Below are 24351 nucleotides of genomic sequence, written 5' to 3' on the forward strand. Positions count from 1 at the left end.
AATTATTTGATTTAGTGCTATAAAAGGCAAGCTTTCAGCCATCAAAGCATCAGTTTAAACAAAATCATTAAAGCAGTGTGACGAATTATGACTAAAATGGTAGGTCTTTTTTTGTATTCAGTTCAAGCTAATTGTTTATTGATATCCTTTTACTTATAGTCTTTGCCTGTTCTTGCCATTGTGTTGGTCTTCCTCGGAGCTTCACAAGCAGCCACCACTTTAGAATGGCCTTCTAATCTTGTGGCTCTCAGCTCGTCCAAGTCATCGCAACTTGTGCCTGTTGCAGGCCAAGATTCAGGGGAGTTGTCTGATAGTAGTACTTCTAGTGCCGTCGGTTCTGTTGAAGCCGAGGAAGAGGACCTTAACCAATCCCCTTCTAATAACAGTGATGCCGCCGATGAAACTGAAACTGTTTTGCCTGGCTTAGTCTCAGCAGTACCGGTCTCTGTACCCCTGCCCCTCATTGTGGCTGCACGATCGGGCTTACGTACAGTACTGACAATCCAAGAGCCAACGGTAGCCAAAGTGGGAGAAGTAGTTCAACATATCCCTACTGCTATTTCCCATCAAAGTCAAACTGTAGTTCACGATCATCGTCGTCTAGTCACACCGATTGTTGCCCCGGCATTGCGAACCACCCAAGTAGTTCGTCAACGTGCGCCGTTGATATGGACTGTTGCTTCTTCCGATCCCCGCGTGCTTTTGCTACACAACTAATAGGCAATTGGCAAACGACAAAAACAACAAGCATTTTAAACCAAAGACAAAAGTTTGAAAAATTGTACGCTTCTTTTTAGGAGCTCCTCTTACTCTTTTAGCTAACCCACAAAACTATCAACCTCTCTTTTCTTCCCTGCCATTTTATATTATTATGTATTTGAAATAAACAATTCGCATTTGTAAATCTTTTTTTTTTCCTAGAGAAATCTTTCCATTTAATTACTCCATTCCATTTAATTAATCTTTCCGTTTCAAAAACTCGAAGCTGCTCTCGGATAAATAAAGTCATGGGGAGAAGTGGGCCAGTCCAAAAAAACTTTCACCACAGTGTACTTTTAGGCTGACACACTAACCAAAAATTTATAATCATTTTTGCACTCGTTTGGTTTAAAATAAGTTCCAACAAGTGCATTTATTTAAATTTATGAACCTAAAAAGTTGAGTCGACAAATCGGCATAAATTCGGCATGCTGAAAACTATGCAACAAAGCAAAAGCTAAAACTAGAACAATGTATAATAGCTTTTAGTTGATCGCAATTCATTACGCAAAAAGGTCAGGGTATCATCCGCATCACCTTTAAAGCAATTACCACCATCCACAAAAGCGTTCACATAATCACTCAATGAACCCATACACTGAACTAGCCACATTGTCTACCTATCTGGTTGTCATTTGCAGGTCCTGGAATGATGCAATACTTTTCTCGGTATGGGGAAATCCAAACTACGCAACAGTCTTTCGGGACATCGACTTAAAGCGGCTCGCCTAAAAGGCTGCATTGGTAAATGGAGAAATTATATTGAAATTAATTTATAATAAAGAGAAAGTCTCCAGTTCTCCCGTCGCTACCGACTGCTCCCTGCTCGCTGTCATCATCCTTTGGGGTTCAGTGCAACCACAATTGTCACAGAGGGTGGACTACGTCAGGACACCGCTGCGTAATCGAGTTGTTTGTTATTTATTCATTTGTTTATCATCAAAAGAGCAGAGCTCTGCTGAATACCGTTATGCTATCATCTGATAGTCCAATGAGACGACCCTGGCCATGGGTGGGCCCAAGGATATCAACACAAAGTCAAAGCCAAAGAATAAAACCAAAATAAAAAATAAAAAAAAAACTGGCCACTTAGCACAAGTGCTTTAAGCCTTTAAGCTTCAAAAGAATACGTCATAAATTAGGAAATATGAATTTAAATTTAAATAATTTTTTTTTTTTTGAGTAATCTGTCTGTTTAAGGCCTCAAAAACAGATTTCAGGTTTTTTTGTGCGATCAGCTGGCTGAGGGTCTAGCACGGAAGCTTTATTCCCATTTCATTTGTGGCGCAACCAGTTGAGCCAAGCCTACCGTCAAGTCTGTTTCAATTAATTCGGTTAAGACAAACACAACAAAAATATGTTAAATGAGCCCAGCAGTGCGGTGGCAAGTAGGTTGGGGGCAGTGGCGAGGGTAGTAGACTGCGCATGGTGAAAGGGCAAAGTTAAAATGCGGGTGAATTAAACGGGTCTGAGCATTATGTAAGACAGTGTAGAGACTCCTCTTATTGTTTTAGATGAGGTAGTTCACTGACAGTGAGCTAAGTGCTACAAATCCCATTAAAGTTGAAGTATTAATGGTCATAAGCGAAAGAAATGTTTCAAATTAAATAAAGCACACTTCAGTTTGGTTCAATTTACATGTATTTTCTGAATCAGATTTTCTTCTATTTAACTGGGAAATGGTAACTCTTTTAGCGTTCTCGCGTACACGTAAAAAATATGAGCATGAATTATTTTGTGTTCAATTCTCATCACATAATATGGGTGAACGACCTTGACTTGATTGGAGTCGAACCGATAATTACAATAAAAAAAACGCCTCCAACATTTACTACAGGCAATTTCGCAAAAGCAAAAGCTGACAAAACAACACAGAAAACAAATAAAACCAATTTCAAATGCTAGTGGTGTAGCAGCACAAGCAAAACGAATCGCAGCCCAAAAAAAACGCCAAATTTCCATCAAATGAATCATATACCAAGCCAAATCCGACATCGGCTCCCCCGGTGCGGATCAATGCAGCCACGCCAAAAGATACTCGCAGCAGCAGCGGCATGCCACACTCAACTGCATTGTGTGTGTGTGTGTGTGTGTGTGTTTGTGTATATTATGTAAGCCCAGGCAAGCAACTACCAACCACAAAACCAAAAAGCACAACAAAAGACAAACAAAACAAAACGCAAAAGTTAACTGGGGTTTCCCCAAGGCCTATTGCCGGCTAAACAGAGAGAAAAATGGCTGAGAATTAGCTGGTCTCCGGCAACGTTGTTGTTTTAATTTTGTACTTAAACTAAATGTTAGTTATTTTGCGGGATTTTCCATACTTCGGTTTATGGAAAAACCTCATCAAGCCATGCAGCATTTTTCAATTATTACCACAGATGCACCCGTAGTTGTCCTGCTTGTAATGTATTTGTTATGCAAAAGAAGTTATCGAATTGTACTTTAGTGACTTCGCAATCCAAATTTTTTGACCTGCATGTGATACTATGTATCATCAATATATTGTTTTGCTCTTTAAAATTCATCAACTTGTATAATTTTGGATCGAAAAGTTGGCATTTTTTTAAAGTGCGTCGGCGACTATTGGGACACAGTCCGGCCTTCATTATAAAAAACGTTTTGGGAGGGATATCTTATGAGGGATTAGTAAATGTTAGGCAAAAGCATGACCTAGAAGAGTTGATTCGCTCAACAACATATAGTTTCAAGATTTGGCTTCATCCCACAAATTTTCACAAGGCCTAAGGTCAAGTTCAGACCACCAATTGAAAAAATTAGTCAAAACTAGTGGAATTAAGTCGAAAATAAACGTTAACCAGATCGACGCACCTTCTTCAAACAAACCTCATTATCCAATGAGTCACAGAAAACCCGATGGTCAAATGCCACTTTGCTTTACGCTTCGCTCATTCAACTCAAATCTCGAAGGTGTTTGCCAAACAAACCTCTTTTTTTATATTTTGTCAGCCAATGTTCAGAGTGATTAGCATAATTTTCTCGACTCCAGTCGATTATCAACTTTCTTGGAATGTTTAACATAAAAAGCTACTCAACGAGCAAATCAGAGAAGGTCAATATCATACAAATCAATCTGTATCAAACATCATTAACATTATCATGATCATTGAGGCACGCGAATAAATACTAAACGACCAGACACTAATTTTTATGATCTTCGGGTAATTCCTTAGACTGAATGACTGATTGACCGAGCGATGACGTTTGTATTGGCCATGGGTTAAAAGAAAAGAAAAATAATAACAACAAAATCATGGATATGAAACAAACGTGATGAGTGTGGAAATGAAATGAAAATGGACGATGTGCACATGTACCAGATCCGGTTTGAGGCAATGAACGAACTTAACTAATTTTTGTTTATACCTTTTTTTATTATTAATTTTGACCCAATTATAAAATTGCACAACGAACAAGTTGCTTAGCGCAGCGCCTTTCCGGGAAGTGTTTTGCCTTAGCTAAAATTTGGACATATTTATCCACAACCCACATGAGATTAAAGACCAAAGACGAGCCAACTTCGACATTTTCTATACCCTTGCCTATTCGTGTTTGAATTGAGACAAATTAAAAAGTTATCCAATTAGCGATCAAAAAAAAAAAATCTTGCTTTCAGGTAGTCAGTTGACAATAAATCTGTGGGATACGTTCGATGTGGACTACCTTTAATTTTTGCAGCAAACATCCTTTTCATAAGGTTTATCCGATACGAAAAAACGGAGAAGAAACAAAATATAATTAACTGTGCTCAATACACTTTTTAATTTAAACTATGTGTCGCAACTGAAATACACTCACTTGGACTCAGCATGATGGTCAATTTTAGTTGATTCTCGTTGCTCTGACCCCCAAAGACTTCGCAGAATTGCCACTATGGGAAACACCCATTAAAAGTTTTGACGTCACTTTAAGAAAAATGAGTACTACCAACCTTTAGAAAAACCAACCAAAATATATATTCATACATAGTTGCCAAACTTTGCCTCATTTTTTGTTTTGTTTTGTTTTGGGCTCACAGTTCGCAAAGCATCGACGCGTCGGCGACGTTGCGCAGACGCTTTCAGCTTTTGTAAGTATAAAACCCACAGTGCAGTGGAAAGTCAAATCAGTAAACGAGTAGTAGACAAACGAAGCACATAAACTGAGCCATTACCAGTGGATGAAGAGTGAGAGAAAAGTGAAAGGATAAAACACAAGAAAAGGATTAAACAATTTTTAAATTATTTCAGTAAGGTGAGTGCAAGTGAGTGAGCAATAAGAAAGAAATAAGTGATGGTTGACCAATATCTGATATACAGCCACTTGTGTATATTGTTTTTTTTTTTTTTTTTTTTTTTTTTTTGTCAATACTGAACATTGAAGTGGCATGTGGATAATGAGTTTAACAAACATAAACATGTTTAGACAAGCAGATTTAAACTTGAGTCAAAAATATGTACCATTAAAAACAAATCTACTAGACTAATTAAATATACCCACAAGTCTACGCACATAAAGGACTTACCGCGTTTTAGTAGATTGTCTTGGCAAAGATCACAACTTTCTCTGCCACAAAGTGTGGCAAGACTTACATATACATACACACATATTCAGTTCAACAAAAATCTTACCAGCAATTAGCAATGCAACGCTGCACAATATTTCCGTTGGACTCCCGCGTCTCTTAACGGTTTAATTTTACATAAATTCACCGCCCACACTTCTTCTACTTCAATTGGAAAAGTGGAAAAAGTGACATAACCCAAGCTCATGAAGCGTAAATTCGAGTCAAAAAAGTACAGCGGATGCAGCTGTCATGGCAAGGCAAAAGAGAGATCAAGTTGAGCGATAGGCTTGCAAAATCTTTGGAACAAAATTACCTCATGCGAAAGAAAGAGTGTGAGAGAAAAAGCAACGAGCAAATCAAGTCATTAGCTAAGAGATGGTGGGGGAATTGTCCACGGTCTGCGACCTCGAACGAAAGTAAAAGTCCAACTTGGCGGCGACTTCGTTGAAGTCGTGTTGTCGTAGTTCATGAGTCATTGTGAAGATTTTGAGACCGGTTTTCACACGATTACCACAGCAACCTGGTCAAAAAAAAAAAGGTAGAGAAATGGAAACTAGCACAATGACCATCATCTTTTAAGGTTTTGAATATTGATGTCGGGGTAATGGTGCCAAAGCAAAAAGTTATGTAATACACATAAAATTTCCGCTTCCATTTCAGATACACAATGAGAATAAGGAACAGCACCTTGGCACTACTGTTAGTAGTGTCTTTTCTAGGCTCTGTCACTTTTGCCACAGAGTCGAATTGGGGCAATGAATGGGCTCCTATGAATAGTGATTCCATGTTAAGTAGACGCTCTGCAGAAAACACACCAAGCGAGTCACAAGGACGCAACTATGCCGTATATGAACAACAGAAAATCAGCTCAAACGACACCCAAATTGATACCATAATCGATCAATTGATTAACTCTCGTCGAGAAGGTCGCCAATTGGGTGAATACGATGCCGTTTATGCCGATGGTAACATTGATCAAGCTCTGCAGCAGGGAAATGATATGCAGGCGCGCAACTTGATTCGTGACAAACTTTGCGGCCTAGGCCTGATGAGCTGCGACGATATAGAAGAGAAACGCCCGTTCTACTCGACTATCTATGCCCAGGGTCCACCACCACCGTCTGGTAGTTTTGGAGGACCATATGGACCACCTAAGCCTATGCCACCCCCGAGCTATTTTAATGGACGTCCACCAATGGGACCAAACTCATTGAATTCCTTTGGACCGCCACGCAAGGTAGGCTACGAAGGCCCTTACAAACCCATAATGTCAGGACCTTATAGACCAAGCGGACCCGGCTATTTGGAGCACCCGCCACCATCGGCTATTGATGGCAGTTCATCAGATGGTATTATCTACTCCAAACCACCACCAGGTGCCTTAATCTATGACAGCAAACCTCCTGGACCCATTTACCCCATAGGACAAAGTGGTGGGCCTGTTTTTAATGGCGGTGCAGCATCTCCTCCTTACAACTTTGAGAACGCCGAGGGAATTCAAGGAGCCAGTTCCTCTCTAAATGGTTTTTACTCACAGCAACAGTCCAGTTCCTCATCTTCGACAGCTACTTCCTCTAGCAACAAAGTTGTGGTTGGAGCTCCAGTTGATGCAGGTCTTCAGCAGCATGTTCATCATCACTACCATCATGTGGAAGGTAATGATGGTGGTATCGGTGCTGTCAAGGTGCCAAGTGTGCCTATACCAATTGGCTCTGGTCAGACCATCAATACGGATTTCAGTGCCCTGGCCCAATCCTCAGCCACGTACACACCTCAGGCTGCCCCGACGTCTGGCTTTACTCAATCAAATGCCTTTAACGCTGGATTTAATAGTGCCTCCGAGGGTGGACTTTTATCTCAAAACGGTTTTGGTAGTGGTCTATCCCAGAAACCTAATGGTGATATCTATAAGCCCTCATCTGGCTTAGGTAGCTTTGGTAGTAACTCAGGCTTTATTCAAAATGGTCAAAATGGTCAAAATGGATTTGGAGTCTCGCCTAGTAATAGCTATCACAGCCAAAATCCCGATTACTACAAGAAAGAGCTTCAAAATGGCGGCGCCTCTGGTAACTACAATGGCCTTTCCGGCGGTTATGGTCAGTATGGACAAGGTGCCTATGACACTTCTCGGCAGCAGATTGTCGATTGCCAATGTGTTCCGATCGCACAGTGTCCGGCAGCCGATCGAATTGGGCGTAAAGACGACCTTATTCTGGCCATTGACCCGCGTAATTTGGGCAAGGAAATCGAAGCTTTGAGTGATGATTCCACAAACACCACTGTTAAGGCCGAAGCGAAAGCTGATGAAGGAAAAAAGAAAACAAACGAAGACAATGAAGAAAAGAAACGATCCCGCCGTCAAGCCGAGGAAGCCAACAAAGATGAAGACACCAGTGATCTGTCTCTAGATGCTCAAGGGGTAAGTGTGTCATTATATTATCAAAGCGTAAATGTAATTGGCCCGACTAATGCTCAAACCATCCGTTGAGAGACTAAAACAATTTCTAGCCCCCACACAAAACACATTCAACTTGCACCCAATCAAACCTCAATACCAACTCAACCTCGCTCGCTCGACCACTAAAACTCCTCGACAGCTCCTTGCTCCTTGTTGGCTGCCAGAAAACCTGAGATCGTCACTAATCCTAACTAAGCTAACCAAGCACGGTTGACCAACACGCACGCCTATTCTACTACAACGGAGTTCGAAGACCTCAGTTAATTTGTTTGCCTCCTCCCCTTTTCCGTTAGCGTCAAGCTCCATTGCTGGGCCAATCTCCTCTAGCCCTGCCAGCTCTTCAAGCCATAGAGTTAATTCAACGCAAAGTGCTGCCCACCTACGGTGTTAGCTTTGGTTTGCCATACCCCACGTCCGGGAGCTATGGCGGTTATCCGGCCAATGTTCTGGGTGATTATTACCCAGCACAAAATCCACATTTCGGTTCTGTTGGACCAAATGGCTTAAACTTGGGTCTTGTCAATGTAAATCCATTGGTATCCGTTCAAGTAGCCAAGACGGATTACGGTGAAAAGGTGGTCAAGCCACTTGTAAATTTACATGTCACCCCCAATGCGAATCTCATACAGAAAGTGGGTGACCTCTTTAAAAGAAAGCCAACTGAGACTTATAACACACACTATCATCACCATGATCACTACAATGCGGGCTATGAGCATCAGCATCATGAGCATTACGGCGGCGGACACTTCAATGTCGAAATGGTGCCCAGTACACCAATATTTGAATATCACAGTCCTTCACCGCCGCATTACCAGCATCTCCATGAGAGTTTTCCGTATCAAAGTTCATTTAACGACATATATCCATCGAATTCGGGTCCAGACTTTGAATATGGCTCTGGCAGTTTTGGCAATTATGGGGAATACTCCCAACATTTGGAACGCAGTGTGAATGTGTCCGAAACCCAACCGATCTCGGTAATACAGCCAAGTCGCCGGGGCAAACAGTTGAACTTGGGTGCTCTACATAACGTGCCAACTCCGGCGCCAGGTGATGCAGCTGGCAGCGATCGCATTACATTTCCCCATGACCGTAGACGAAGGAGCATTAGTGAGCATGACGAGGAGGAAGTGGCTGAGTTTTTGAAGGAGCAACGTGTGGGGACAAGAAAGATCCTAGCGGAGAAGGTAACCAAAACGGTGAAGAAAATCACATGAAAACTCGGGCCTCTCCAATTTCCTGCTGTCGTCCCCTTTGCACATGGTTAATTTATTTTTTTCGCAAATTCTCTAGCGTGCCTACTACGGAAATCGTCCGGTCGAGAAGACTTGTCGTATTAACGAGGTCTGCTGCCGACGCCCACTTCGTCCTCAAGCCCTATCTTCCCAACTTGGACGTTGTGGCGTTAGGAATGCCGCTGGCATCACTGGAAGAATCAAGAACCCCGTTTATGTCGATGGAGACAGTGAATTCGGTGAATATCCTTGGCATGTGGCCATTTTGAAAAAGGATCCCAAGGAATCGATATATGCCTGCGGTGGTACACTAATTGATGCTCAGCACATTATCTCAGCAGCCCATTGTATTAAATCGTAAGTTTGAAAGATTTTCTGCCTCTTCAAGGATGTATGTACATTCTAACGAAATCTGCCTTTTAATATTTCGCAGCCAAAACGGTTTCGATCTACGCGTGCGCCTGGGAGAATGGGATGTTAACCATGATGTTGAATTTTTCCCCTACATTGAACGTGATGTGGTCTCAGTTCACATTCACCCCGAGTACTATGCTGGCACATTGGACAACGATTTAGCCGTCCTCAAGTTGGACCACCCGGTGGACTTTACGAAAAACCCACACATTAGCCCCGCCTGTCTGCCCGATAAGTACTCCGATTTCACCAATGCCCGTTGCTGGACCACTGGTTGGGGTAAGGACGCTTTCGGAGAGCATGGCAAATACCAGAATATCTTGAAAGAAGTAGATGTTCCAATACTATCGCATCACCAGTGCGAAGCCCAGCTAAAGAATACCCGATTGGGCTATAACTATAAACTAAATCCAGGATTCATTTGTGCTGGCGGTGAGGAAGGCAAGGATGCCTGCAAGGGAGACGGAGGCGGTCCATTAGTATGTGAACGTAACGGTGTTTGGAACGTTGTCGGTGTTGTTTCCTGGGGCATTGGATGCGGTCAAGTAAATGTTCCTGGAGTCTACGTCAAAGTGTCGGCCTACCTTCCTTGGATTCAACAAATCACCCAGAGCTATCAATGATTAACGGAGCAAGAGAAGATAGGTGCTGAAACGGAGGTCACTGCCTATCATGCCTCCGTCCAAAATTCCGACGAGTTTGTTTTTCACTTTTGAATCAGTCAACCGTCCAATTTGCTCTGTTATGTAACTGTATTGCGTCTGGTCTTTGTTATTTATTGAACAACATTATCGTTATTTATTTCAAGCATTTTTGTTTATTTTTTATACCCTTCACTTGTTATGTTTAATTTGTTATGCCCTCTCAATTTGTCACTCTCATTCATGACCGACCACCAATATCAATTAGAGATTTTCGTTTTATAATTTTTACATTTGAGCTACCGAATTTTTTTTCTTTTTTTTTAATTGTTAATTAATTTATTTCTATATTTGTATTAAATTAAATTAAAGTGTATTTAAATAAATTTATTTATAAACATGACTGAAGAGTTGTAAATATTTTCATTTTTTTGCACTCACTCACAACGCCATTAGACTCTGTCATTTAATTCAACCTTTGCAACATTTGTTTGGAATCGGAGTCCCGCATCTTCCAGCGTATATAGTTAGCCATGTTATTACAAATTGCTGATTCGTCCTATAAGTACAAGCGAAGAAATGGACATTGAGAACTGTATCATGATCCATTATATAGATTACTTGTATGCATTATTTGTTTTGACAATAGGAAAATATATTTCTATATATAATCCTAAAGGAGGATTAACTAAATTGACTACCCGTGGACCATGGATTCTTCCTCACTTACTCCTCTATTCCGACCAATCTCACTTGGATGCAACTAGTCATTAATTTTAAAACTTCTACTTATTTTTTTCTTCATTTCAAGCACGTTATCTACACCATCCGCACCACTCGCATTGGACATTATTAGAAGATGCTTTTTTATTTATGTACGTATGTATATCCGTACAGTATACTTAGTATACCTTTATCCAATCAACATTAACTTTGACTTCTGAACATCCTTGTCAAAATGCTGCTCCTCCAGCTCTTCTAGCATGTTAAAGGAAATTACTTTAATATCATCTTCTATTTTGGCAGTTCATTCCTCGCTCCTTTAATGACCCTATCGTTAAGATTTTCACTGTAGAAAGAATTGTTTGTAATATGCCAATTACTTGCTAATTACTTGCCTATTCATAGTTAATCGAGGTCGTCGTCATCTGAATCAAGAGTATGCTTCCTGTCATATCTATCGTCTTTTTTCTTTAAAGTATATTTCCTCTTTGTTGCCAGTATAGTTTCAGTTTAATAATATTGACAATTACAATATTTTATTTTTTACTTATTTACAATATATGTACTTGATCTCACGGTTTGCAACCAGCTTCGAGTTGTACTCACCATTTGCAGCATATTGCAACAGAAATTCATTAACCAACACTATTTTTACAACCATTTATTACCATTATAAGAAAGGACAGTGTATAGGAAAAGAAGTATAAGAAAGAACTGTGTATAAGAACGAACGTATAGGAAAGCTCTTTTACCTGTGGCGACATCTATTAGTCATGAATGGTATTCATAAATGGGTTTGCTCCTCAAAGATTGAGTAATGCTCAAAAAATGGGGGTCACGCTCTCTTAACAAAAATCCCATTATTCTAAAAATGTAAAGAAAATACCATTATACGTTAAAAAAATCCCATTGATTGCAGCTGTTTGTTGTTTAAATGTATTACATATTATTTATTATTATTATTAATTATTATTATCATTTGGTATAGGATACACTTCGTATGTTTCGATACGCTGCCGATTGCGTTGCAAGGTCGTACTGCATGCGAGTTGGGTTGACTCCATGAATTGGTAAATGTCGTGGGGTGTCATTCCAGTGGCTGCCACCCACGAATCCTTAACTCGGAATGTACTCCCTGGATCTACTTTATAATACTCCAAGTAAATTTTGTCTAGAACAAGTCCGTCCTTTATATTGGATGAGCCCATGCCAATCTTGAAGTTTGTGTGGCTTACGAAATCTCCATAATCCCACCACACTGGGATGTCCAGTGCCTCCAACTCCCTTATCCGTTTTTTTTTGTTCTCTATGCTCGTACTGAAGAAGAAATGTTGCATAGATTATCCATGTATGTATTTTGATTTCGAAAATGAGAAATTTCAATTTGCAGCAATGCTCAGTGATAATTTACCTTTCGTAAGGCCTTTATACAAATGCCGATATTTTATTTTTATATACATACATACATACATATGTATTTATGTATGTATGTACATACATATACATATGTACATACTTACATACAGGTAGGTTTTTCCATGCAGCAATATTTCCAAGTGCATTCCAAATGGTCCAAAAACATTTCGGGAATAAGTATAAATAATTGTAGCTACTCGAAATTTTTGTTTTTGCATACTTTATTGTTTTACAAAATTGCAGTTCGCATTCATGTTACAAAAATTGAAGTAAAAAAGTAAAAAAAAAAAAGTTGCTTAATATTAATATGTGATGCAGATGTGTGAGTGTGTGTGATGAGGACTGCTACTACGGCATCCGTTTTAATGTTGCAATGGTGAATACTACGCCTGCCATGGCGGTTTTTTTTCGATTCCTTTCTTTCTCCCGCTTTTACTTGCCCAACTCCATTTTTTCTCCGCCGCCGCCATTTTCAGTCTTTCCCTCGGCTGTTGCACTCTCCAAGGGATTTGGCGGCGGGGCCTTGACACTTAAATGCGCAGGACCGGTTTGTTGGATCTGCACAATGCGTTCTGGTTTCGACTGTTCTTTAGTAGGTGGCGGGGGTGCCTTAAGTGTTAGTACCCCATCCGAAGATACCGTGGAGACCACGTCATTGGGATCAAAGTCCTTCGGCAACGTATATTTGCGAACGAAATGTCGCTGAATGAGACCATGGCCATCCTCTCGCTCTTCGTGCTTGCCCTCCACCACGACAGTTTTATCTACAACTTTGACGCTCAGTTCGTTGGGCTTGAACTGCGACACATCCATGCACACCTGAAAGCCATCTTTGCCAATAGCCGGCAATAGAGAGTTCTGGCCCCCAGAAGACCTGCGACGTGGCACCAACTGATGATGGGGATGATGATGATGGCTTCGGTCATAGGGCAAGTAGCGACGACGACCAATTCCCATTCCCCCAGCACCATAGTGAGGCAACATCAGGCGTGGACGATGGAAGAGCTCTTGAGCATGGACGCCAAACCCGAAGTCATCATCCAGAAAGTGATCCTCACTTGAGCGAAATTCATGGTCCAGCTCTCGGGCCAAATTTAAGAGTGGTATAATAGACATTTTGATTTTCCGATTTTCCTTTCTGCTTTATTTTTCAACTTGATTTACTTTTTTCTTTTTCTTTTTGTTCTCACTAAGCGTATCTCTGCACGGCAGAAGTTTGTAAAAGTAACTGTAAAGCGAGCAGCTGCTCTTCATTCCTTTTATATACCCACGCCGGCAAGCAACAAGCTGTTTACGCTCTCTTTGTGTTCGTTCTCGCTCTCTCTCGAAATTTCTCAAAGCTTCTCGCGAACTTCCCGAACTAACTCGAAAGTATAGAGAGTAAAAATACATACGTATGCATGTATGTATGTATACAAGCATGTAACTGTATGCATCTGCACGAAATATTCTTGCAATTTCTGCAAAGTTCTCTTACTTTGTGCTAAAGAAGTTTTTATAAATGTTTATGTTTTATATACATACGTACATATGTATGTACATATTTGTGAACGCATTTGACTTTTGCATACGTATGTATGTACAATGTACTTCGTGTACAATTCATTATTTATGTACATATGTACATACATGCCATACATATGTATGTATGTATGTACATACATATGTGTGCACATAAACATTTATTTAAAGCACTTGGCTTATCGCAAATTTGCAGCCGATGCTGCTGTTTGAAATATTCAAGAGCAAAGAGACACTGAAAAAAGTGCATTGAACTTTCTCTCTCTGTCGCTTCGCATTGTTCGTCTGCGCTTCTTTTTGCAAACATTTCTCATCGATTTAAAATAATAAAAACTAACGATAAATGTATGTATGTATGTACATGCATACATATGTACATACATATGTAAATAATTAAATTTGGCCAAAGTTCTTATCGATGGACTTATTTTAGTGTTTTTTGGATAAATGTATGTATGTGTATGTACATACATATGTATGTAGTTTTAGAATACATATGTATATGTACAACATTTAGATATATACATATATATATATGTATGTATGTATGTACAAACATACATAAAACTACATGTGATTTAAACAAACATATTGACATTATTTTACATAGTTTATTGATTATTTTATTTATGTTTTTAAGGATGCAACGAAAAATACATTACATATAATTGTTTCAAATTAAGATATACACACATACATACATAAATACTACATACATATGTATGTATGTGTGTATACATACATATGTATTTGCAGATAACTTCATGAAATGTATACATTTTTGAAACATCCGCAACATACTAGATTAAATAAAACAGATTGTGACTTTGATATTTCTATTAAATGCAGACGGCTATTTTATATTAATATGTGGTTGATTGGTTTCCCTTCTCCGAACCCTCTATTTATCGTTGCCATTATCCTGCTGTTCAGATTCGTCTTTGCCATTGGCTTTTACGTTCAGATGAGCTGGGCCTACTTGCTGGATCTGGACAATGCGTTCATTGGCCTTATCTTCAATGGCCGGTGGCTTCGGCACAGATACAGTGAGGACTCCATCAGAGGATAGAGTTGAGGCCACTTTGTCGGACTCATAGCCCTCTGGCATCTTGTAGCGGCGCACGAAATGCCGTGTAATATAACCATGGTCATCCGCTCGCTCCTCATGTTTGCCCTCGACGAGGATGGAATTGTCTTGTACCTTAACACTCAGCTCACTAGGCTTAAAATGGGACACGTCCAAGCACACCTGGAAGCCATCCTTGCCCACTCTAGAAACTGGTGCCTCGGGTATGCCTCCCACTTGCTTTTCCAATTGCTGCAACTGTTGCTCAAATGGAGCGGCTGCTAGGGAAAGGTAAGGATTATGCCGCCGCTGACAGTAGAATGGCTCGTAGAAAGGAACCATGGAAAGACGTCCTAAATCGTCGGCCAGGTTAAACAACATTGGGATGTTTGCCATCTTGAGACCTTTCTCTATTCAATTTACTGTTACTTTCTTTTGCAGTGGCGTCTTAACGCTCTGGTTTTTAGTAAGTGACTGACGCTGGGCCAGAAGCTACTCCGGCTATTTATAGGGTGGCTGATTCGGTGGTTGCAACAATTTGCTGTGGATGTATGTGTGTTTGGGGCATGTTCTGGTATATTCGCGTACAATCTGGTATCATCGTTCTCTCTCAGAATTGTCGTCACATGCGTAGTCAAAACTTGAAATAAAGGGAAACAGCACAGAGATGTTTTGTTGAATATCCATAGATACTTTAGCCCATGCATATGTATGTACTTATGTATGTATGTATGTATGTATGTATACATGTACCTATTTACATATGTGTGTGTGGAATAAATAAGACAGTTCGCAATTTTATTCTAGAAATTGCAGAAAATTACACTTTATCAGAAAATGAAAGTGAGATGAGGTTAAAGAAATGAAGAGCGGATGACAGTTGTGATAAGATAAGCTGCAATTAACAATAATGCATACATATGTACATATGAACCTACATGAGTTCATACATACATATGTACATATATATGAGGATCGAAAGTATTCTTCTAGTATATGTATGTATGTATATACACATGTACATATATGTATGTATGTTCATACATACATACATATGTATGTGTATATAAATATAAAATTTCAAATGTTTGTACATATGTATGTACATATGTATGTACATATATATATATACATATGTATGTATGTATAAACAGCAAATGTAATAGTAATCCAAACGAATTCATCTCAAGTTGTTCTAGAATTTTCTGTTTTCAATTTAACTAAGATTCGTTCGTACATAAATACATCGTATGAAATCCTGAAAATATGTACATACATACATACATAAGTAAGTACATATATACATATGTACATATGTATGTATGTATATAGGTATGTCCGTATAATAAAAAAAGTTGTGTACAATTTCTCTGGGGTACCTACGAGTTACTTTATACATATTACAATCACCAACCGAGTTGTATTTATTTGCCATTTTTATTCTCATCCCATTAAAAGTTCATCAGCAGTATATGGATGTACATTGTACATATGTATGTATGTACATATGCACATATGTACATATGTAAGTCTGGCTTGTCTGGATGTGCTGTGTGTTTGTACGTACATACAAAGAGCAGTCACTGACACAAATGCAGCTTATGATGTACATATGTATGTACATATGTATGTATGCATATCATATCCGTATATTTTACTCCAGAGACTACTACCAGAGTGCATGTATATGTATAGCCATTGCGCATGTTTACACTATACCGGCAAAATGATTCTCCCTTCCCCTCGCCTACACCTCCCCTACACATCAACTGCACCAACATTATATCACATCGTTCATTTCCAGCCGCACGAAAACCAGCTGTTGTTGTAGTTGTTTGCCGGTCTCCCATGTCTCTCAGCTCAGCTGTTCAGCCGGCCAAAAACAAAAAGCATTGAAAATGGGAATTCAGCTGCAACACTACAAGCGCTTTATATGTATGTATGTATGTATGTGTATTCTTTACATATCCATGCATACATATGTACGCACATACACCATATATGAATACATAAATGTTTTTATGTACATATGTACATACATATGTACTTGTACATACGTGTATAGAGACATTGGTCTAAGTCTTGGGCCTCTGGGCAACCCATGTCAATGATAAGCCGGTTTTTATTTCTCACATTCTGGTTTGGTTTTTTTTTTTTTTTAAATTTGCCATATTTTCTTTGTTTTCTAAAAGTGCGTATCCTATCGAAGATTTCTGCTATGTTTGATTCAAAAATCTTGGCAAATAAACAAAAGGTTTGGAGAAGGAAGATATAGAGACCAGGGGAACATTTCGTTAGCCAGTTATTAAGCCAACCGTCCCTCCTCCCCCAACTTTCCAGTCCAGACATCATACAGATTTCCATTCAGCGCTGCACAGACGTTTAAAAGCCTGAACATTCAGCCATAAGCCCTCAAACGTAAGTCAGTAAGAAGCCGGAACGGATCGCAGACGGGTAAACCAAAGCAAATTAGCAAAAGCAATTACCAGGGTCCAGCACCGGAAAAAAGACAAAGTTTCTCGCAGACAAAAATTATAGGAAAAAGACCCCTTGCAACAAGAATAATCAGCGAAAAACTCAAAACGTCAGAAACATGTCGCTAATACCCTTCATACTCGATCTGGCCGAGGAGCTCAATGACTTCAACCGTAGCGTAGCTATGGACGTAGATGATGTGGGTTTCGGTATGTATCCCTTGGAGCAGCTGGCCGCTGCATCCGCACCCACACAGCAGCAATCACGCTTGGGAATGCGCCTCGGTGGGGGGAATCCAAACTCTACGTCATCTTCGGTGATTTGGGTGCCTGTAAAAGGGCAGTCGCAGCAGCAGCAGCAGCAGCATCGCCATCACCCATATAACCGTGTGGCTGGAGCCAAGACTGCCTGTTGTAATAAGTCTATTATAGAGTTGGAAAGGGATTTGCTAAAGGCCAGCTACAACACGGCGCCCTCGTCCTCAACATCTGCATTAGGGAGCAGTAAATCTTCTCATTCAGTAGTCAATCGCAATGGCTTCCAGGTGAGCATGAACGTGAAACAATTCGCAGCCGCCGAGCTTAGTGTTAAGACCATTGATAATTGCATTGTGGTCGAGGGCCAGCACGATGAAAAGGAGGATGGTCATGGCGTTATCTCGCGTCATTTCATACGCAAATATATACTGCCCAAAGGCTATGATCCGGTCGATGTCCATTCTACACTATCTTCGGATGGAATTTTAACTGTAAAGGCTTCGCCGCCGCCCCCACCAGTGGTTAAGGGCGGGGGTGAACGCATTGTCGATATACAGCAGACAAAATCTGTAGAGCAGGTGGTAGCTTCCACTATTCCTGCACCAACTCCCACTCTCACTTCTACAACAGCTGCAACAGCTTCCATTGCAGCTGCGTCCGAGCCAAAGCCGAAGAATATCGTCGCTCCGGTACTAGAGAGCAACGGGAACGCCATTGAGAAAGGGTTGGAATCTGCCAATGCAATGGGAAACGACGCTGCAGACGAATTTAAGGCTGCCACTAAAGAGACTGAGGAAGCTGCAGTGGTGGAAACTACTTCCACCACAATTTCCAATGCCAAAAATGGCGATTTCGAGAAGAAACTAGAGACTGTGTCCATGAATATGGAGGTTGAGGCTGCCGTGGAAGCAGTCAAGGAAGCAGTTTCGTCTGAAGACACGCCCACATCTAACCCCATACCCACTCTAAAACCAACCCCGATTTCTACCCCTTCTCCAATTACTGTTGAGCCGGATTCCAATGCCAACAATGTGGAGGTCAGCTCCAACAATGGAAACACCAATACTAAGGATGCCCAGGATGCGGCGAAGGACACGGCCAAGGCAGACGAAGCTGCTTCTAATCCAGTTCCGTCTCCAGAAACACTAGAAAAGCCTCTCCTCAAGGGGGCCGAGGAATTAGCTGCCCAAGATGCAGCAATACTTCTGGCCAAGAACAATCCGGTGGCGACTACAGCTGGCGAAAATGGGTCGAAACCAGAGGAATTGACCAAGTGAAGACTGAATCGAAAACTACTACAATTAATAAACGTCGTGCGTTTTATTACCCATAAATGATAAATGTTTCTTGTGTTTTTTTTTTTTTTTTTTAAATCGTATATAATAATAAAAGAAGCAGCTAAGAGAATACTATTTCACTAAAATATTATTTACTAACAAAACAGCAATAACAACAACTACAAGTATTCCATACTAAAATAAAAACAAAACAAACAAAAGTATACAAAATGTACTATTATTTAAAAATAAATAAAGAGAATGACAATTCAAGTAGTTTTTTTCTCTTTGCCATTATGTACAAATGTACATACACGCAAATGTACACTCATACTTAGGTACATATGTATGTACATTGCATATACATATGTACATATTTTGCAATTGAGTTAAGAAACAGCGATGAGTGAGTAACATTCTAACCAACATTCTCTTGCACTCATCACTCTCATCACACACACACACACACACACATTAAAAAAGCTTCGTTCTCTCTTTATTCTAGCAGCGGGTAGACTCTTCTAGAAGAGAAGCGCTCCTCTATAAAATCAGCAGCAGCATTTGTTCTCTTTCTTCGACGTTCGATTCCGAGGTTGCATGTTCGACTCTATTGTCGGAGTTTGACTCCATTGCTCGATTCCGACCATTTCTCACGGTTTTTACTCTCTTTTTACTCTTTGTTGCATGTTGGATCGAGCTGCGACATCGAGTTGCGATCCCCCCTTGCAGTGGTGCCGTCAAACATAGTCATTTTTTTTGTTTCACGTCGTCTCTATTAGAAACAACCGTTAATCGTGGTACATTGCATATACATATGTACATATTTTGCAATTGAGTTAAGAAACAGCGAAGAGTGAGTAACAGTCTAACCAACATTCTCTTGCACTCATCACTCTCATCGCACACACACACACACACACATTAAAAAAGCTTCGCGCTCTCTTTATTCTAGCAGAGGGTGGACTCTTCTAGAAGAGAAGCGCTCCTCTATAAAATCAGCAGCAGCATTTGTTCTCTTTCTTCGACGTTCGATTCCGAGGTTGCATGTTCGACTCTATTGTCGGAGTTTGACTCCATTGCTCGATTCCGACCATTTCTCACGGTTTTTACTCTCTTTTTACTCTTTGTTGCATGTTGGATCGAGCTGCGACATCGAGTTGCGATCCCCCCTTGCAGTGGTGCCGTCAAACATAGTCATTTTTTTTGTTTCACGTCGTCTCTATTAGAAACAACCGTTAATCGTGGTACATTGCATATACATATGTACATATTTTGCAATTGAGTTAAGAAACAGCGAAGAGTGAGTAACAGTCTAACCAACATTCTCTTGCACTCATCACTCTCATCGCACACACACACACACACACATTAAAAAAGCTTCGCGCTCTCTTTATTCTAGCAGAGGGTGGACTCTTCTAGAAGAGAAGCGCTCCACTATAAAATCAGCAGCAGCATTTTGTTTCACGTCATATAGAAAAACAACCGTTAATCGTGGTACATCTAAGAAAGTTGACAAAGAAGTCAAGAAAAAAGCAAACGCCATTTAAGTTTAACCTTAAAATTCTAAGTAAAGTACTTGTGAGAAGAAGCCCTGTATACATACATACATATATACATTAAAGCAAAATGTCATTATCTCAACTGATTTCCTTGGTCGATGAAATGCAGGAGCCACGCAGCCCAATGTACGAATTTGGCTTGGGCATGCATCAGCCTCGTTACCTTCAGAGCTGGGTTACTCCCCACCGTCTGGCAGTTAACGAGCATGGTTGCCCATGTGCTTCCCCAGTTTGTCCTGTGTCTCCGGCGGCTCAAATCTTGGCTAAACGTCAGCGAAACCGTGAATTGGCAAAGCACACTCTGGAGCACTGGCCGCTTTATCCCCAGGTGGGAAAAGATGGCTTTCAGGTGTGCATGGATGTATCGCAGTTTAAGCCGAGTGAATTGAACGTTAAAATTGTGGACAACAAAACCATCGTCGTTGAGGGAAAGCACGAGGAGCGTGAGGATGAACATGGCCACATTATGCGCCATTTTGTTCGCCGCTACAAGGTCCCGGATGGTTATGAAGCTGATAGAGTGGCCTCCTCTTTATCGTCAGATGGTGTTCTCAACATCGTCATACCCAAACCTCAGCCCATTACGGACAACACCAAGGAGCGAACCATTCAAATTCAACAGGTGGGACCAGCACATTTGAATATCAAGCAGAACCGTCCCGAAGATAGTGACAAGGAGGTCAAAACCAAGGCTACAAACGGCAGTGCCAAGCAGTAGTACCATTCCTTTGTTGCCCGGCCCACACCACCATTTCCTCCATCATAATTTATTTATTGCATTTCTGTATTAAGCAAAAGATTTGTGTAATAAACTAAAGTTTTTTTTTCAACTTACTACAATACTCAATGGCTTCAAAATTTAAAATTACACTTTTTTTATTTTGTCGAAATTAAAGATCTAAATCTATAATCTTGGATCTTGGTGTCTCCATGGCTTTCCCGTCCTTGAGTTTTAATTAAATAATGTACGAGAGGCTGTTATTTCTATATGGGCATACAATTTGTATGTATGTATATTTATTGCGCATTTTTAATTTCCAATTTAAATTTCGTTAGCCCGTTGCACTTGCTTTGGGGGATACCAAAATAGTTGACCTTGATTTTGATTTCTTTTTTTTCTCCCCCTCTAGTTTGCAACTTGTCACTGGGCATATATGTACATACATATGTATGAAAACACTGCGAGCTATTTCCAAGGAAGGGCCAATTTTCCTGTCTCATGCACACGCACCAGACGCTCTCCAGGAGTGTAGTATTTAGCTGGCGGCGGCGGTGGTGCCTTTATGGTTAGAATGCCGTCGCTAGATATGTCGGAGATCACTTCGTTCGCATTGTAGCCCCTGGGCAATAGATATTTACGCACAAAATGTCGCTCTACTAAACCATTTGGGCCTTCATTCCGTTTGCTGTGATTGCCCTGGACTATGATATAATCATCGTTGGTCTTCACTACAATTTCGTGTGGGCGAAATTGCCTTACATCAATGTCAATGCGAAAGCCCTTTTCATCTACATGTACACGTTCTCCTGAATAGTAGTTATCCCAGCGCATGGGATACGCCCACTCATAGGGAGAAGTTGATTGTATCAATTGATTTCTAACTCGGCGTGTTACAAGCTCATCCAAAGGGCGTAGAGAGTCACTTTGATTCGGCCACCAGACACGCGGGTCATCCCAAAGATAGGGATAGAGCTGGAAATCATGAGGTTGATACAGACGTCGGATTGGTAACTGTCTGTCGAATTCTCGCGAAAGATCTCGATATGTGGTGGGAACCAGAGCCATAATAACGCGGAACGTACGCGGTCACTTCAAGATTTTTTATAAAATTTATCGAAGCTGCTTGAGGGTTTTTATAGATGCAGCACCGGATGCGAATCGCTATAGTGTCGATGATTCATCTAAACGATTCGGATCGGCCCCAAGTGCAGCAAGAAGGCCAACAAAATTGGACGAATGTCAAAAATGTACGTCACATGCGAAGGAAAGTGACGAAGACAGCATTGTAGGAAGAAATAAAACGAAAGTTTTTCGCAATGTTCTTTTATTTTGTTTCACAAGATTTTGTCTATAAACTAAAGGGCTTATTTAATTTCTCAGTCGGCTTGATTATGCATTCTTTTCCACACCTTCCTCTTCCACAGGCTTTTGCTTTTTGGCTTTGATGGCTGGTTCTCCAGTATTTTGAATAGGTACTATGCGCTCCTTGATTGCTTCTTGAACCGACGGTGGATTGGGCACATTAATGGTCAGCACTCCATCGCTACTCAAAGAGGAGGTTACTTGATCCGCATCATATCCTTCAGGTAAAACAAATCTTCGCAAAAAGTGACGGGAACTGTAGCCACAGTCATCATTCATTTTTTGCTCTGTTTTGCCTTCAACAAGGACAACACTATCATCCACTACCTTCACATTCAGTTCATTGTAGTCCTTCACATCGAGTGTCACCTGGTAGCCTTCCTTGGTTATTTTTGAAGGAGGAGCGAACTCCTGCTCCTGCCAGCGAGAAATCTGTTGCCAACGTGGAATGCCGACACTCCACATAGGTGGCTCATGGAAGAATGCCTGAATAGGCGACGAGAGACGCGGCATACGAGACAACTCCTCGGCCATCCGCAGGAACATGGGTAACGATCGCATCTTTATGTTGATTTAATGTAATTGTTACTATAACTACCAAAATCACTTCCAGAAAGGGACTGCCGGAGAGCGATGCTTTCGCCAAATTTGATAAGTTTCAACTGTGAAGCATGCTAGCAGTGCCGGCTGTTATTTATACCCACCACATTCCCAGCAAGTGTCGTCTCTAGAAGTATCTAGCTCTCTCTCGAAATTCTGATGCAATTTTATAAAACGTTTGAAATTGGCCAGTGACATTTTTATGCATACATCTACATATATGTGTGTACATACGTATGTATATCCATACTAATAAGGGCTGCACTGCTTTAACAGAAGCTCCGAGAACGTAAGTTTCCTTACTCTCTCTGCGCTTTCTCTCTTCGTGTTGAGGCAGGTCAGTGTTCATGTGTTTGTTGTCTGTGTGTTAAACTAGCGATGTGAAAACCAAAAGGCTATGACTTTTGCAAGGGTATAAAAATATTTACAATTTAGAGTAGAATTTATTCCAAATAAAATAAGGATAGTACGTATTTATACCATTGATGGCTGGTTCCATAAATTTAAAAACTTTCCAAAACTTATTTATTGTGCTGCCCTTTCGCTCTAAGCAAGACCCTCTCTTTTAGCCCAATCGTTCCAGGAACCATCATAAACATGAGTGCTAAATAAATGTTCGGACTTATGTATAAATTAAATTCAAATTTAAACTTATATAAATTCTTACTTTACATAGCCCGCTGCCTTGGCGATTTTGTTGGCCTCTAAGGCACGGCGTCCAGATTGACAGGTGAATATGATTTTTGTGCTCTTGGTCGGCTTACTCCTGCCATAGGCACTTAAAAATTCGTCAGATTCCAAAACCAACGCCCCCGACAAATCTGGCACTAAAATAAATTTCTTACTGAACAAATATTTATATATATGTATATGTAATATCCTTACAGGGTATATTCAGGCTGGCTGGTATGGTACCCGTTTTCTTCAGCTCATCCTCGTTGCGTACATCAATCAAATAGGCTTCTGGATGATTGGGAATGTCTTTAACCTGCTCATAGGTGGCCATTTTTATAAAAGTACGAACTTTCACTTGGTTTGCCAGTCTCTGAAGAACTGACTTCGGCGCTATTACTAGCAGCGACATTTATTGTGTAGCAAAGATTTGGATCGCAATTTTGATTCCGATTTGTTTGCAAATGTCGTTTGTGTTATCAGATGTCACTTTTGTGGTAATATTTGCATTGACTGGCGCTAATTGTCTTCGGTGTCATAGGCGCGTCGTCGTCAAATTTATATAGAAATAGAACAACAAATTTGATATTTAACTGGCTGCTAGGCTAGACAGCGTCTACTAGAT

At 40.5% G+C, this 24351-nt stretch overlaps 9 protein-coding genes across 9 annotated transcripts; 4 read left to right on the top strand and 5 right to left on the bottom strand.

Annotated features, from left to right (window-relative positions):
* Positions 1 to 72: 72 nt before the first annotated feature.
* LOC26530285 (retinin) lies at positions 73 to 904 on the top strand. The gene is made up of 2 exons (XM_015179210.3): positions 73 to 99; positions 160 to 904. Exons 1-2 carry the CDS (start codon positions 88 to 90, stop codon positions 715 to 717), a joined length of 570 nt encoding a protein of 189 aa, XP_015034696.1. The 5' UTR covers positions 73 to 87; the 3' UTR covers positions 718 to 904.
* Positions 905 to 5993: 5089 nt separating this feature from the next.
* Positions 5994 to 10214, top strand: LOC6638560. Its single transcript, XM_002062583.4, has 4 exons — positions 5994 to 7745; positions 8078 to 8917; positions 9081 to 9379; positions 9456 to 10214. The coding sequence occupies exons 1-4, from the start codon at positions 5994 to 5996 to the stop codon at positions 10057 to 10059; spliced, it is 3495 nt and encodes a 1164-aa protein (XP_002062619.2). The 3' UTR covers positions 10060 to 10214.
* Positions 10215 to 12419: 2205 nt separating this feature from the next.
* LOC6639127 (heat shock protein 27) lies at positions 12420 to 13450 on the bottom strand. Its single transcript, XM_002062582.4, has one exon. The coding sequence runs from the start codon at positions 13330 to 13332 to the stop codon at positions 12649 to 12651; it is 684 nt and encodes a 227-aa protein (XP_002062618.1). The 5' UTR covers positions 13333 to 13450; the 3' UTR covers positions 12420 to 12648.
* A 1113-nt stretch (positions 13451 to 14563) lies between these two features.
* On the bottom strand, positions 14564 to 15288 carry LOC6639126 (heat shock protein 23). The gene has a single exon (XM_002062581.4). It carries the CDS (start codon positions 15197 to 15199, stop codon positions 14639 to 14641), a length of 561 nt encoding a protein of 186 aa, XP_002062617.1. The 5' UTR covers positions 15200 to 15288; the 3' UTR covers positions 14564 to 14638.
* A 1915-nt stretch (positions 15289 to 17203) lies between these two features.
* On the top strand, positions 17204 to 18947 carry LOC6639125 (heat shock protein 67B1). The gene has a single exon (XM_002062580.4). It carries the CDS (start codon positions 17397 to 17399, stop codon positions 18810 to 18812), a length of 1416 nt encoding a protein of 471 aa, XP_002062616.1. The 5' UTR covers positions 17204 to 17396; the 3' UTR covers positions 18813 to 18947.
* Positions 18948 to 20268: 1321 nt separating this feature from the next.
* Positions 20269 to 21213, top strand: LOC6639124 (heat shock protein 26). The gene has a single exon (XM_002062579.4). The coding sequence runs from the start codon at positions 20439 to 20441 to the stop codon at positions 21087 to 21089; it is 651 nt and encodes a 216-aa protein (XP_002062615.1). The 5' UTR covers positions 20269 to 20438; the 3' UTR covers positions 21090 to 21213.
* A 136-nt stretch (positions 21214 to 21349) lies between these two features.
* Positions 21350 to 22181, bottom strand: LOC6639123 (heat shock protein 27). Its single transcript, XM_002062578.4, has one exon. It carries the CDS (start codon positions 22155 to 22157, stop codon positions 21558 to 21560), a length of 600 nt encoding a protein of 199 aa, XP_002062614.1. The 5' UTR covers positions 22158 to 22181; the 3' UTR covers positions 21350 to 21557.
* A 218-nt stretch (positions 22182 to 22399) lies between these two features.
* LOC6639122 (heat shock protein 22) lies at positions 22400 to 23104 on the bottom strand. Its single transcript, XM_002062577.4, has one exon. It carries the CDS (start codon positions 23013 to 23015, stop codon positions 22482 to 22484), a length of 534 nt encoding a protein of 177 aa, XP_002062613.1. The 5' UTR covers positions 23016 to 23104; the 3' UTR covers positions 22400 to 22481.
* Positions 23105 to 23477: 373 nt separating this feature from the next.
* Positions 23478 to 24339, bottom strand: LOC6639303 (rhodanese domain-containing protein CG4456). Its single transcript, XM_002062576.4, has 3 exons — positions 23940 to 24339; positions 23722 to 23881; positions 23478 to 23658 (listed from the first exon to the last, which is right to left on the bottom strand). The coding sequence occupies exons 1-3, from the start codon at positions 24136 to 24138 to the stop codon at positions 23601 to 23603; spliced, it is 417 nt and encodes a 138-aa protein (XP_002062612.2). The 5' UTR covers positions 24139 to 24339; the 3' UTR covers positions 23478 to 23600.
* Between the last annotated feature and the right edge of the window lie 12 nt (positions 24340 to 24351).

Source organism: Drosophila willistoni (genome assembly GCF_018902025.1).
Source record: "Drosophila willistoni isolate 14030-0811.24 chromosome XR unlocalized genomic scaffold, UCI_dwil_1.1 Seg144, whole genome shotgun sequence".
Taxonomy (NCBI): Eukaryota; Metazoa; Arthropoda; class Insecta; order Diptera; family Drosophilidae; genus Drosophila; species Drosophila willistoni.

Bases quoted from the DNA above. Each gene is read 5' to 3' on its own strand.
- LOC6638560 (XM_002062583.4), top strand. From the start codon at position 5,994: ATGAGAATAAGGAACAGCACCTTGGCACTACTGTTAGTAGTGTCTTTT. The intron at 8,918-9,080 runs GTGGCTGAGTTT...CAAATTCTCTAG, and splicing joins GTGAGCATGACGAGGAGGAA to CGTGCCTACTACGGAAATCG. The intron at 9,380-9,455 runs GTAAGTTTGAAA...AATATTTCGCAG, and splicing joins GCAGCCCATTGTATTAAATC to CCAAAACGGTTTCGATCTAC.
- LOC6639127 (XM_002062582.4), bottom strand. From the start codon at position 13,332: ATGTCTATTATACCACTCTTAAATTTGGCCCGAGAGCTGGACCATGAA.
- LOC6639122 (XM_002062577.4), bottom strand. From the start codon at position 23,015: ATGCGATCGTTACCCATGTTCCTGCGGATGGCCGAGGAGTTGTCTCGT.
- LOC6639125 (XM_002062580.4), top strand. From the start codon at position 17,397: ATGTCGCTAATACCCTTCATACTCGATCTGGCCGAGGAGCTCAATGAC.
- LOC6639123 (XM_002062578.4), bottom strand. From the start codon at position 22,157: ATGGCTCTGGTTCCCACCACATATCGAGATCTTTCGCGAGAATTCGAC.
- LOC6639124 (XM_002062579.4), top strand. From the start codon at position 20,439: ATGTCATTATCTCAACTGATTTCCTTGGTCGATGAAATGCAGGAGCCA.
- LOC6639303 (XM_002062576.4), bottom strand. From the start codon at position 24,138: ATGTCGCTGCTAGTAATAGCGCCGAAGTCAGTTCTTCAGAGACTGGCA. The intron at 23,882-23,939 runs GTAAGGATATTA...AATTTATTTTAG, and splicing joins AGCCAGCCTGAATATACCCT to TGCCAGATTTGTCGGGGGCG. The intron at 23,659-23,721 runs GTAAGAATTTAT...ACATTTATTTAG, and splicing joins AAGGCAGCGGGCTATGTAAA to CACTCATGTTTATGATGGTT.
- LOC6639126 (XM_002062581.4), bottom strand. From the start codon at position 15,199: ATGGCAAACATCCCAATGTTGTTTAACCTGGCCGACGATTTAGGACGT.